This window comes from Sodiomyces alkalinus, assembly GCF_003711515.1.
Source record: "Sodiomyces alkalinus F11 unplaced genomic scaffold SODALscaffold_5, whole genome shotgun sequence".
Classification (NCBI taxonomy): Eukaryota; Fungi; Ascomycota; class Sordariomycetes; order Glomerellales; family Plectosphaerellaceae; genus Sodiomyces; species Sodiomyces alkalinus.
Genome location: NW_021167083.1, coordinates 1,315,267 through 1,328,891, shown reverse-complemented (window position 1 = coordinate 1,328,891; position 13,625 = coordinate 1,315,267). Strand labels below are relative to the sequence as shown.

The 13,625-nt window shown below is 54.9% G+C and overlaps 4 protein-coding genes across 4 annotated transcripts; 2 read left to right on the top strand and 2 right to left on the bottom strand.

Moving 5' to 3' along the window:
* Positions 1-598: 598 nt before the first annotated feature.
* Positions 599-1,886, bottom strand: SODALDRAFT_277457 (S-adenosyl-L-methionine-dependent methyltransferase; the record flags this gene model as incomplete). Its single annotated transcript, XM_028608066.1, has 4 exons — positions 599-1,055; positions 1,164-1,380; positions 1,446-1,633; positions 1,711-1,886. The coding sequence occupies 4 exons, from the start codon at positions 1,884-1,886 to the stop codon at positions 599-601; spliced, it is 1,038 nt and encodes a 345-aa protein (XP_028466537.1).
* A 1,384-nt stretch (positions 1,887-3,270) lies between these two features.
* Positions 3,271-6,980, top strand: SODALDRAFT_333352 (CDC45-like protein). The gene is made up of 3 exons (XM_028611951.1): positions 3,271-4,509; positions 4,607-5,682; positions 5,755-6,980. Exons 1-3 carry the CDS (start codon positions 3,706-3,708, stop codon positions 6,515-6,517), a joined length of 2,643 nt encoding a protein of 880 aa, XP_028466536.1. The 5' UTR covers positions 3,271-3,705; the 3' UTR covers positions 6,518-6,980.
* Positions 6,981-8,066: 1,086 nt separating this feature from the next.
* Positions 8,067-9,475, top strand: SODALDRAFT_169375 (neuronal calcium sensor 1). Its single transcript, XM_028606993.1, has 4 exons — positions 8,067-8,295; positions 8,471-8,556; positions 8,721-9,016; positions 9,145-9,475. The coding sequence occupies exons 1-4, from the start codon at positions 8,285-8,287 to the stop codon at positions 9,322-9,324; spliced, it is 573 nt and encodes a 190-aa protein (XP_028466535.1). The 5' UTR covers positions 8,067-8,284; the 3' UTR covers positions 9,325-9,475.
* Positions 9,476-9,640: 165 nt separating this feature from the next.
* SODALDRAFT_333350 (long-chain-fatty-acid-CoA ligase) lies at positions 9,641-12,670 on the bottom strand. The gene is made up of 3 exons (XM_028611950.1): positions 11,480-12,670; positions 10,258-11,393; positions 9,641-10,170 (listed from the first exon to the last, which is right to left on the bottom strand). Exons 1-3 carry the CDS (start codon positions 12,363-12,365, stop codon positions 10,078-10,080), a joined length of 2,115 nt encoding a protein of 704 aa, XP_028466534.1. The 5' UTR covers positions 12,366-12,670; the 3' UTR covers positions 9,641-10,077.
* Positions 12,671-13,625: the final 955 nt, after the last annotated feature.

Sequence of the window (13,625 nt, the reverse complement as noted above, 5' to 3'; positions counted from 1 at the left end):
GGGGGGGGAATAAAAAATACAATTCAAGCATTACTGACACGCGCAGTAAGTAAGGGGAGTGATATCGACCTCATAGCATTGCAGTCGCCGCTGTCCCTCAGACTCGCCGTGGCGACTACGCACTCTCGTCCCTATATGATATCAGGTTTAGTTCCAGATCCCCCTATATTGTTGCCTGCCTACCCACACCCAGGTTTTTATTCCCACTCTCCGACCAACGCTGATCAAACACCGACATCGAGGGCCGGGAAGCTATTGGCCTCCATTCTATCTCCAGTTCGCCTCTTGCGACAGATTCCGTATACCGGGGCCCAGTGGTTGGCTTCTTGGTTGAAAGGAGAGCGAGCGTAAGTCCGCCTTCTAATACCGACATTCCGCCCTCCCAAACATCTCGGAGTGAGGCGCGAGATATCTTCATCCAGAAAAGCTGTCGTGTAACTGACAGACACGTCACGGCTGGACCAAAAAGCAGACTGCTATATGCATCGTTACGCGGAAAACTCGGACACCCCTAATTTCCTTGCCTACCCTCGCGCAAGACGTGGTTCTCGCAGTCTGTACGAGCACAGCCCCTGCAAAGCTGCGTTTCCGCCCCTCCCTACGTATAGGGCTTCTGGGCCCACACTGAAACCCAAGGGCTATAAGCATGGATTTCCGGGCTATCCAGCGCCCTCTTGATATCCCGTTGCAACGTTTCTGCTTCTTGCTTCGACGACAGGCCCATTTGGGGCCATTGGACGAGGGCAGCCCGGAAAAACTCCCACAGAACATACTTGCTCACAAAGAGCCCCAACTCACGCCGTCTCGTATCGCGACACCAGGCGCCAATGGGTAGCTTGTGCTCCTTATGACGAGCCTTGACGAAGCCGATCTGTTTGAGGACGTCGGGAAGCCGGTTGACGAGCAGCGGATCCCACCCGTGGGCTGGTGCGAAGTTTTGGAGATACAAATCTCGGAACTTGGTCGGGGGATAGTTTTCCGGTATACTTCCATCGTCGCAGGTGATGTTTGCTGATGTCTCTTGGATCTCGATCCAGCCTCCCGGTTTGAGATTTCTGCGAGAGAGGAATGAGCGGGGGGCGGCGTATTCTATTGCAGTTTGAAAAGTAAAACAGAAAAAAAGAAAGAAAAAAATAGAAAAAAAGAGAAGAAAAGAAAAGGACAGAACCCACTGGTAGGCCATTGTGAGCACATGAATCGGATCCGCCAAAGTCGTGACCACTGATCTGAGATGTACGAAATCGAGATCGGAATACGGCGGATCCCATGCCGTGGTCTGAATATCGTCTATCCTCCACGTGACGTTCAGGGGCGCGCAAGCGATCTGGATGGGAGTAATGTCCACGCCAATGACTTGGGCGCTGGGGAATTTGTCGGCGACTGAGCTTGACGTTAAATTGTCAGAGTACGTTGTGAGGAGCGGGAGCTCGAAGAAACCTGCTGACCATCGATAGCCCATAAGCCAATGCCGGTCCCGATATCGAGTATCCTTTGGGGATTACCACCGATGGGGGCCAGATAGTCGGATCCGTCGAAGAGCCTCTTGATCATATGGTGCTTCATTTCTTCGCGCTCCTGCTCAATGTCGTCATTGGGTAGAGGGTATCCTCCCCGGGCGAAGGACTGGTAGCGCCTAAGAGTCCAATAAATGGTAAGCAATTGGGGGGGGTCTCGGGGGTGCAGCGTTGGTGAGTGGCGGATGATACACACCGTCCGTCTCGGTGGCAATGGCGCAGGATATAGGAGGCCACAGAGGTAAATCCGGAGGAGTTCAAGGAACTTCCATAATCTGAAAACCCGACTGGCCGAATGCTATCGATGTGACTCGGTGTAGCCACATCGGTATGTGGGTTGTCGTACGTAGAAGGGCCCGAATTCAGATCCATAGCTACGGGACGAACTTGCAGATGGTTGCAGGAGCTGGGATTTTTTTGCAACTCAGGGAAAGCTTCAAGCTTATGAGTATCACAGCAGCTGCTCGTCCTCACACTGGCTGATGACAATCCTTTGACCCGACCCTTCCTCCTAGAGAAATACAAATGACGGTAGGGGAAAAAAAAAAGGAAAAAAAAAAAAGAGAAGAAAAAGGCAGGAAAAAGAGGAAGGACACAGAGAAGAAGAGGCAGACGCCAGGCAAATGGAGTCGCAAAGAATGGGGGGAAAAGAGACTGGGGCTTTGTTCAACGCTAGAGGCTATCTTCAGAAGCTAATCGAAGGCCATGAGAACCGACAGACTGGTTCAGCGCTTATGCAAGAAGAAACCGACGACCGCAGGGTTGGACCCTGTCAAAAGAGCTAGTGAGAGGCTGCACGGAGTTGTAAATATTGGAACCAAGGTTCTCCCCACGAGAAAAGAGGAGGGAGATATGAGGGAGGGGTCGAGGTGTAAAGCTCATTGGGGAAAGTCAAGTGAGATGAAAAGCCACGGATGACAAGGGGGGTTGGTGAGCAGCATGAGTGGCATGGGTTGGGTTGGGGATATAATAACAGAAAAAGATAGGACCGAGTTGTACGTGTAAAGGGAATGAATGTGGTAGATGTTGTATGGTATGATGCACAACAGCAGCAGGAGCATCAAACAAGGACTTGTGTGTAACAATACTAAAGCATCAGAAGATAGACCAGAACAGCACTGCAGCTGATGTGTCCACGTAGAAAAGGAGATGCAAAGGTCACCGCTTTGTGCCCCCCCAGAGGAAGAGTAATAGCAAGAATGAGTCCAGGAAAAAATGAAGCAGGTCAGGACGATCGTAGCCTAGGAGATATAGAGCTGAGCTGAATTTTGCGAATCATAACGGCCTCACCTTCAGGTGATGCAAGTAGAAAAGACCCTGTTGCTCGGTTGGAGTCCACACAATCGGCCATGGCAACGCAACTGGACTCGTTTCGAGAAATTCAGGAATCGAGTCTTCTCATGAAATCAGGTGTCGACTTCCCCAAGAGATACTCGAGCCAGCCATTTCGGGTCCCTTCTAATTAAGATTCGAATCTCAAGTGAACTGCCATCGTGGTCGAAGTTGTTAAAGCCGAATGTCCTCAGAATAGGTAATCCGGTAATAAGATAAGATAGGATAAGTACAGTAATGTTCAATGTATACAGTATATGGGCCATCTGAGATATTTCATATAAACACTGTGTGTAAAGTGGGACCCAAAACAACACACACGGTACGTACCCCTGTTACGGAGGGTACGTACCTATGGGAGGGGCGGGTTGATTGATTAGTTCCCGTCGCGTCAAATTAATTCAGCACCGCGTCTGGCGTGTCGGGTCAAGGTCAAGTCAACACCGTTCCATTATTCACCCATCACCTTTTAGTATCTGACAAAGTGACATTATTCCTCACTGTCCCCTCTGCCCTACTCTGTGTTTCTTCACATAACACAACAGATCCATCATACTGCCTTCTTCTCCTTCTTGTATCCCTAGTCACTCCTATCGGTGGCCTTCTACTCACCGTCCTACGTCCTACGTCCAGCATCCATCCTCTTGCTGCATCAACAAACTGAACGCGTCCTATTTCCCACAAGAACAGAAAAGCCAACAAGACCTCACCTGTCCATCTTCGTCCTACGCTGCATTTCAAAACATCCAAGGGCCCTTGGGGCAGCTACACGCCTCTACTTCGGCCGTCGACTTGAGCCCATGAATCCACGCAGTCCGCTTCGAGGAAACGCGTCCACGTCCACGTCCACGTCCTAGCCATGTATCTACCCCGCTCGCTGATATCGAAGCTCTATCTGCACCTCCAGAACACGCGCCATCCCCTCTCACCACCCGTTCTCATTCTCGCCGCCCTCGAACCCGACGCCCTGTGCGCGTGCCGAATCCTGACGCGCCTCCTGAAGCATGACTACATCCCGCACAAGATCCAGCCCATCTCCGGCTATGCCGATCTCGAACGCGCCGGCCGGGACCTGGTCCAGCCCATGATGGAGTCGAATGGCGGGAGTGGCGGCGTGGTGGTCAGCTTGGGTGTCGGCGGCATGGTCGACCTCGGTTCCCTGCTGGGACTCGAGCCCGAGGGCGGAGAGGCGACAGCGACGTTTTCCGGCGTCGAGGTCTGGATTTTCGACTCCCACCGTCCGTGGAACTTGGGAAACGTCTTTGGCGGCTACCGTCTCGAGCCTGCCTCGGAGGAAACGCAAACGGAAACGGAAACGGCAACGGTAACGAGCGCCTTGTCGACCAGGTGTCCCCCCGGTGCCAGCCGGGGTCGAATCGACCGCTCTTACACCCCCGGCAAGGGAGGCATTATCGTCTTCGATGACGGGGACATAGAGGACGGCCTTGAGGCGGAACGGGAAGCCTACATGAGTTTGCTTGACATGCCCGACGTGGAAGACGATGGTGAGGACCTTGGCAACATCGACGACGAACAAGACGAGGACCTTTTTTCCGAGGATTCTGTCCGTGTTGGTCAGAAGAGGAAAAGCTGGTCAGACCGGGGAGAAGAGGAGTCGAGCGGCGATGAGGACCGTCCAGCCCAGCGCAGGAGGAGCAACTCGGTAAGGAAAAAAAGAAAAAGAAACCCCCCCGCTGCCTAATCCCTAAACGAAAGATGAGACGGTAAAGTAGCTTGCGCAGGGATCTGACAGTAAACAGTCCAATTCGATACCCTCCTCTCCTCAACGACTACCACAGAGGGGCGGCCTCTTATCATTAAGAGGAAATCAAACTTCAGCCCTTTCTAGCGACCCCCTCGAACCCCCGTCAGCAGCTCAACCACCGCCAGCGCCATCCACCAGAACTCTCCGACGCCGCCTCCTGCGACTGCGAAGGCAGAACGAGCGCGTGCTACAAAACTACTACAACATGGGAGCGTCCTTCTCCGAGCCGATATCGTCCATGATGTATTCCCTCGCGTCGGACCTCGGCCGGGAAGACAACGATCTCCTCTGGCTCACCATCGTAGGCGTCACCTCGATGGAGCTCTACGGCCGGTCGTCAGCCGGCATCGCCGTGCCCGTGCGCAGCTCGGACCGCGCGCACGGCACAGGCTGGATGGGCATCCGGGGCACGCGGATCCGCCAGCTGCTGCGCGACGAAGTCCGACGCCTCAACCCGCCGGACCTGAGCAGCAGCGGCAACCCGCGCAACGCAATCGAGAACACCGGCATCATCCCCACGACGGCGCGGAGCCCGGAGGACACCTCGATCCGCCTGTCGCCCGAGCCGCGGTTCCTCCTCATCCGCCACTGGAGCCTGTACGACAGCATGCTCCACTCCCCCTACCTCTTCTCGCGCCTGAAGACGTGGAGCGAGCCGGGCCTCAAGCGGCTCCACAAGCTGCTCGCCAAGATGGGCGTCAGCCTCGCCCAGTGCAAGCAGAGCTATGCGCACATGGACATGATGCTGAAGCGGGAACTCCGCACCAAGCTGCTCAAGTACGCGTCGCTCTACAACCTGGACGACATGGTCCCGCCGGTGGACTCGGACGGCCGGGACCGGGCCGGGGCGAAGGACGGCTGGGGATTCGTACGGAGCTGGGGGTGGCGGGCCACGCTGAGTGCGCAGGACGTTGGTGTTATCATCGGCGCGCTCTTGGAGGTGGGGAAACCCGTGGATGGCGCGGCGCAGTCGGCGCCTGAGACGGTGCTCGACGCGGAAGATGACGGCACTGCGGCTGAGGGCGAGGAGTGGATTCGTCGCTTTTGGGAGGCCTATGATGCGCTGGAGAAGTGAGTTTCCTTTTTTTGCTTCCTTTCCTTTTCCGATCGCGAAGACAAACAAAACTGACACGCTATAAACAGCATCGAGAGCCTCAAGGCCGGCCTGCCCACGGCCCAGTTCCTCCACCGGGCCATCTACCGCACGGGCACCTCCCTCATCAACAAGAAGCAGATCCGCCACCTCCGCGCCTTCCGCATGTGCGTCGTCAAGGACGGCCCGGACGTATCGCTCTTCACCCACCCGGCGGCGCTGACCAAGCTGGCCCTCTGGATCGGGGAGGCGCTCGTCGAACAGGAAAGGGACACCACGGGACGCCTCTCCCACGGCGGGCGCGGCACGCCCCTCGTCGTGGCCAGCCTCAACGAGAAGCGGGGCGTCTACGTCGTCGTGGGGACGGGGGGCGGAGGGGGGCCCGATACGACGTTCCTGGACCGCGAGGCGGCGCGGAAACGGAAGCAGGCGCGGGAGGAGAGGACGAAGGCCAAGGAAGAGGCGCGTCGAAACAAGGCGAAGGTTCGGGAGGAGAAGAGGGCGGCGCGGAAAGCTGCTGCTGGCGGCGATGGAAATGGTGGCAATGACGATGCGGACGAGCTCGAGACGGAGTCTGAGGGGTCGGATTCTGAGTCCGAGTCGAGCGATGACGATGATGACGATGACGACGTGGGACAGAAGCGGGAGCGGGGGTACGGCCTTAATAAATTCGGGTCGGCCTTTCAGGAGGTGGTGGCGGAGACCAATGCGCGTGTGCGGATTGATAGCTTTGAACACTGCGTGGTGGAAGTGCGCAAGGAGGACCTGGGGGGGTTTCTTGAGAGTTTGAGCATGAAGGCTGTGGTGGGATGAGATGCTGTCTCTTTCTTCGTCTCTCTCTCTCTCTCTTTCTCGCTCTCTCTCTCTCTCTATGATGGCGGCTGGAGTTCTGTCGTGGGTTTGTTTGTCTCTTCATCTTGTCGTTCGGCATGGGGCATGGGTTTGGCGAAGCAATGTTCTCAACTCTCTCACTGCTTCCCTCCGTTTCTCTCCTTGCCTTATATCTCGCTCAATTGTGTGCATTGGAGCATGGACGGAGCATGGACGGAAGATGGAAGGTAGATCATATCGTTCTGGGATCTGAAGGGCACCCATGCTTTAGAGTGCGGCCATGGGAAGCAGGGTAGGTAGCATGCGAAGCCATCGGCATATGATCACTTGGTTCACGAAACCTCATGAGCCCAGATGTTCATTGCAACTTGCTATGTTGGAAGCCATGTGGTACCGGACACGGCAGCGCAGAGCAGCGTATAATTGATGCCAGAATAGACCGGATCGCCTTCACCCTGACCACCTGTTCGATTTCTGTTAACGACGTCCCCCAGGAGGCCATGGTGTTTATCAAGTCGAGATGCGACCTCCCGCTGTTTGGCGAGGTTTCGGTATTATTCTCGGATTGATCACGGCGGAACGAGAACGATGGTCACGCACATCTGTGTTGTTTTCTAACTGATAATTGAGTAAGGTAAGGTAGATATTCCTCTTCGCCTTGGTGGATTTAATACTAGGTACCTAGGGCAGATGGCTTTACCTTACACGTGCTTCGTTTGACCCGGTGATTCACTGCGTAAGGTACATGTAAGGTAATTTGCCTTACCTACTTCGTGCTCGTCGGTCAACCCAAGGTATCAAGTCTCTATACTTCGTCCTAGTAGGCACCCCTGAAGAGAAAGTTCAAGTTTCGCGCTGTCTTCTGACCTTCTGACTCTTCAGAGACAGAACATGCCGCGATGAGGTACAGGTACTGTGAAGTCCGGATGGCCTGCTTACCAATACATGCCCCATTCGTACATGTATCACTTCATTGGCTGTGGATCGCGCCAGGAGCGGAGCCTCATCCAGGCTGGCGTCTAATACCCCCCTCCCCCTCCTCTGGAGTCCCAAGCCTTTCTATACACCCCCTCATGACATACATACCTGACCTGCCTTACCTTTTACCAAATATCTCCTCTGTACCTAAGACTTGACCCCTCCGTGTTAGTAGTACCCATCTATCTGCGTAGTAGCACCCATTGCTTCTTACAGGTACCTCTATTATCCCTATCATTTCGTCGTCCCTCCAACTCCTGCCCATGACATTAACAATTCTCACCAGCATCATCATATCACGTTCCTTCAGCCCTCCTACAAGCTTTCCCGACTGATCCGATTCCCAATTCCCAATTGTCAATCGTCGACGCCCACCACCACGAGTCACGGCCTTATATCACCTCACCTCTTCATTGGTCGCCAAATACTCGCCTCCTCGGCCACTCCTCCACCCTGCCGCTCCTAGAGCCAACTTGAAAGCATCGGGACGCGCCGCCAGCTTTCCGAACTGAAACCCCTTTCCGATCCGAGTCTCTCCCATCCGACACACGCTTCGTCCCTTCCCACCGACCGCCCTGCCGCTAGTCCAACCATCCTCCCGCTTTCGCTGCGACGTTTTTATCCCTTGGATAGACTAGACACACTCGCCGTGGCATTTCCTTTCGCGCGATTCCCATTTCCTCCAACGTCATCTCGGAATAAAACGTGACGCCCCAACATCCAACCTACCTTGTACGGTAGTGAGCGATTCGAGGTTACCCCGCCAGCACCATGGGCAAATCGTAAGACTTCTCTCCTTTGCGGCCCATCTCCGCCCCGTCACCATGCCCGCAGCGCAGCCGCAACTTGGCAGCGGCAGCGTTCTTTCTGCCGGAGTTGCTGTATAGCGCGTGCATCTGGCTTGTCTCTATGCCTCACAACACCTACCTGCTAACCTTGGACTGCCCATCGCCATAGACAATCCAAGCTCTCGCAGGAGCAGCTCAACGACCTCCAGAAGTCCACCCATTTCGACAAGAAAGAACTTCAACAATGGTATAAGGGTATGCACATTCCCCTCTCCCCTACGTGCCGTGTCGCCAGCCCTGTGCAATCTTTCACCTTTTATTAAAGCACTGCGGTCCGCTCCTACATCCTCCGGCTTTTCATACTAAAGCACGCCTGTGCATGTAGACATGCCAACTAACCTTGCACCGTCTCGTCGCAGGCTTCCTCAAGGACTGTCCATCTGGCACTCTCACCAAGGAGGAGTTCCAAAAGATCTATCGCCAATTCTTCCCTTTCGGTGACCCGAGTTCGTTCGCCGAATATGTCTTCAACGTCTTCGACAGCGACCGATCCGGCACCATCGATTTCAAGGAGTTCATCTGCGCTCTCAGCGTTACCAGCCGCGGCAAAATGGAGGACAAGCTTGACTGGGCTTTCCAGCTCTACGACATTGACGGTGATGGCAAGATCAGCTACGACGAGATGCTACAGATTGTAGAGGCCATTTACAAAATGGTAAATTCCCTTCCTCTTGCCCCTTCTGCTCCTTTCCCCCCTTTTTTCTTTTCTTCTTCTTTTTTTCTTCCTTTTTTTGGGGGTCTAGTAGGGCTCTTCGCTAGTACTAACGACCCTTATCTCGCCAGGTGGGGTCAATGGTAAAACTCCCCGAAGACGAAGATACCCCGGAGAAACGCGTGCGGAAAATCTTCCGCATGATGGACAAGGACGAGAACGGCAGCCTCGACCTGGAAGAGTTCAAGGAGGGAAGCAAACGGGACGAGACCATCGTCTCGGCCCTGTCGCTGTACGATGGCTTGGTGTAGATGGTCTGGCGCACGGGAAGGAGGAAAAAGAATAGGCATGATTCCAGAGAGGAGACGAAGGAAACACAAGCAAGGTCGCGGATCCCGTCACACGAAGTGTTGTCAGGGGAGAGCGCCTACATCGTAGTGCTGCCAGAACCACCGGCGAACGGACGGAAGAACGGGAGAGGGGACGGACAGACGGCCTTGTTCGGGTTACGCTTCGATCCCATATGGCGAGAGCATACTAAATCCGCCCTCGTGGACCAGGCGCCGAGCAGAGTAGGAAAGGAAAGAAATAAAGAAAGACCTATCATGTCACATGCACTGGACAAACCAGGGGTCCAATTCTCGTGTGAAAATGGTATTTAAAACTATCTCAAGATGGCGCGCATACATTACGATAAGGGGCGATGATAGCCGGACGCAAGCATAGACGGACGATTCTCATAAGACCAGAAACGGAACGACCCTGCCCTCTGTTGCTCTCCAAAGCCCACCTCCACTAAACGAAACCAATAAAATAAAATAAAATAAAAATGGTAGCGCAAGTCCCGAGGATTAACGCGCAAACTGGACCAAACTCCGGGGATATCAAACCTGAAAGCGACGCACACCAAAAGTACGCACAAACAGGAGAGAACGAAAGGGAATCCCTCCTCTCAATCACATCTCGATACCTGCTTGGCACCCAACAAGGCAGACAGACCAACAGATATACCGAGGATTCAGTCAAGAAGGAAAGCCCGCCATGTCGGCAACAACAGGTGTCGTTCAGCTAGAGATGCCATAAGCCTTGTCCACCTGGGCCTTGTACTTCTCGAGAATCTGCTTCCGCTGCAGCTTCTGAGCGGCAGTGACAAGACCCTATCAGAGAGGTTAGCGCTTCATGTTCTCGAAAAACCACGAAATGGACGAACAACCAAAAAAAAACCAAGTAAAAAATATACTCACATTCTGCGGGGTCCATTCGTCATCGCAGAGAGCGACGCCTTCGATGATTTCAATACCGGACAAGCCGCCCTGGCGACCAGCATTCTGCAGCTCGGTGAGCACGGCGGCGTTGAGCTGCTTGTTGCCGACGAGCTCGTCCAGGCTGTCGCCCTTGACGCCGATGGACTTGGCAAGGTTGACGAGAGCGGGCTCCGCCGGCACAATGATGGCGATGGGCTTCGTCTTGGAAGCGTCCGCGTACACGCAAATGTTGGCGACGACGTGGGCGGCGCGGTAGACCGACTCGAGCTTCTCGAGGGCGATGTACTCGCCGTTCAGCGTCTTGACCAGGTTCTTCTTGCGGTCGATCAACCGGAAGTGGCCGTTGTGGTCGATCTCGCCAATATCGCCCGTCTTGAACCACCCGTCTTCCGTGATGGCCGCCTTGGTCTCCTCGGGGTTCTGGTAGTACTCCTCCAGGACCGAGGGCCCACGGATCCACACCTCGCCCTGAGGGTACGGCTTGTTGGTGGAGAAGTAGCCGGCATCGGGGAAGTCGACCAGCTTGAGCTCCACGGAGGCGGGCATGGCGCCCATGGACTTGTTCGTCCACTCGTGCGGGCTCATCAGGAGACCCATAGCCGTCGTCTCGGTGAGACCATAGCCGATAATCATGGGCGCGATCGCCATGGAAATAAAGTGCTGGGTTTCCTTGGCCAACGGACCACCACCGCTCATACAAAGCTTCAGGCGCCCGCCAGTGGCGTCCTTCAGCTTCTTGAACACGATAGAATCGAGCACCCCGGAGCCCGGAAGACCGGAAGCCATGAGCGTCGATTTAAGGCTCATGGCGTTCCAGAACATAGCCTTGACAACAGGGCTGCTGGCGTTGACCTTGGTGATAATACCCTTCTTCACCGACTCCCAAACGGCCGGAACACCCACCATGATGGAGGGCTTGAACTCTCGAATGTCACCCAGGCAGTTACGAACGGATGCGTCGGAGAGGGTCTTGGGATTTCCGTACCCCAGAGTGGCGCCCCAGCACAGCGCCGCGTTTTCGAAGACGAACTCGAGGATGTGCGCAAGGGGAAGGAAAGCCAAGAGGCCATCGCCAGGTACGATGGGCGGTGCGACAACGGAGCCAGCACCGGCAACTAGACACAGCAGGGTTAGTATACTTTTTTTGAGTACACGAGCGACGACGATTGATCATGGAAACGAAAGCACATCGGGAACTCACTCGCAGCAACGACTGCCCTGTGCTTGAGAGGGACGCCCTTGGGGGTACCGGTCGACCCGGAAGTGTACATGATGCAGCAGAGGTCCTCGGGCGTAGGCGGAACTGGGTCCACCGGATTCTCCTCGCCAAGCTTCCGCAGCTCCTCAAAGCTGAGGATGATGACGTTGGGGTGCGCCGTCTTCAGCTGAGAGACGTGCTCTTCGTTGATCTGGTGCTGGTCATTCCAGACGACAATCTGGACGTCCTTGGCGTCGTGAAGAACGTTGATCAGGGTCGGAATCAGGTGAGGGTCGAGGAAGATAGCCTTGGCTGCGGTAGCCACCATGGAGTATCGCAGACCTTCTTCGCCCAGAGTATCGTAAGCGGTAACAATCGGCATAGACTGGGTGGTGGCACCGTGGGCTGTGGCGAGCCAATTGGCGCTCGTCGCAGCAAAGACGTGGACGCGGTCGCCGGCGACCAGGCCCAGCTTGCGGAAGCCGGCACCGATCTGGAGGGTGCGGGCCTCGTACTGGGCGTAGGTGATGTATTCGTAGGGGCTCAACTGGAAGTAGGTCCACTTCTTCTCCACCTCCTGCTCTTCGCCGTTGACCATCTTCTTCACCATCTTGGTTTCGACGTGGGTGTCGACGAGCTTGCGGGAGCCGACGCACTTGGAGTTGGCAAACTTGGCGGCGGACTTCCTGAGCAACTCGTAAACGGTGGTGATGTCGGCGCCTGGTTTTGTGTAGAGATCAGGGACGGTCCCCGGACGCCGGCGCGGCAGGGTCTCGCCCTTCGGTTCCGGTCCATCTGGGTAGGGAACAGTGAAGGGAGGCTTCACCGTCATCCGGGGGAGGATGTTCGACTTGGACTGGGGTTCCGAGTGCGGCTGCTTCCCAGTCATGGTGGCGGTTGGGATTCGAGAACGACGACGATGGTTTTTGGAGAGAAGGAATCCCAAGTGCGAAGACGACGGTGAATCGGGACTACAGAGGGCAAGGTTCTATTCAAAGGATATACACGCTGGTTTGAGGAGAGGAGAGAGAGGGCGAAAGCAGTGAGAGACGCGTGGGACTGCGAGGGATTGGGGTAAGAGTGAGAAGAAGCTGGAGGGGGAACGAACCGAGAGATCTGGGGAAGTTGGGTAATTTCAAGAGAATGGAGGAGGCCGGAATGGGGGGCCGAGGTGTCTTTGTGGGTACCTGGCCTGTTCTTTTATTAGTGGAGTTTAGCTTCCCGTTTTGTTGAAGGGCTAAAAGGTACAAAGTAGGGGGGAGCTTGAGATGAGAATGACCAGCAAGCCCGGCTTGGTAAACACGAAGTACGTTGTATCTTTTCCGTATGTACTTCGTATATACTTCGTATGTACTTCGTAACTCCAACCGGCCGCCCCCTGCAGCATAGCCGTCCTTGGCCTTACCAAACTTACCCTTGTGTACTCCGCACCTGTGTGATAGATTACTTCTGAGTGGCTGCCTGCTGTGCACTACATTGGTCAGGGAGGGGAAAATGTGGAAATTTCGAAGCCCACCTACCCCAGTGTCAAAAATGTACCCTAAACCAAACAAAAGCACAACCTTATGAAACCCGTTGTTATTTGGGGCTAGCTACGGTGTCAACGTGCCCTTATTCTTATGCCCTTACCTTGGTTAGACGGCCGGCACTGCGACCTGAGTGTTATTGGAGAGTTGTATCAGTTACAGCGTATGTACTAGCGCCGGAGATTTGTGCATGATGCTACCAAGGGAAGACTTCTTAATTTCGTGACAGTCGCAGACACGCATCCCCTTTTCCGTATCATGATTTTCCACAAAGCACGAGGAGTGGTACGGGTATGTACGTACCTAGGTACAATACGAGGTACGGGGTACATGGAGTACGGTACCTATGTACCTTCCCTTACTTGGAGTAGCCATGCTCGGGGTCACGATGGCCAGTGCTCGAAGATATTGGAACCCAAGAGACAGGACCAAGTCGCTAGGGCCGCATTGGTATTGGTTCGAAAGCGCCCGCCCGCTTGGCATCAGTCAATGCAGGCGTTGGCGTCCTCCTGGGCATCCTCCCCAAGCCTAACCATACCTAGGCAACGCGACTAAGGCAACTGCGAAGCAGCATACCGGTATGTACAACGAACCCAATGGCTCCAGTGGTCATTCGTACAGTA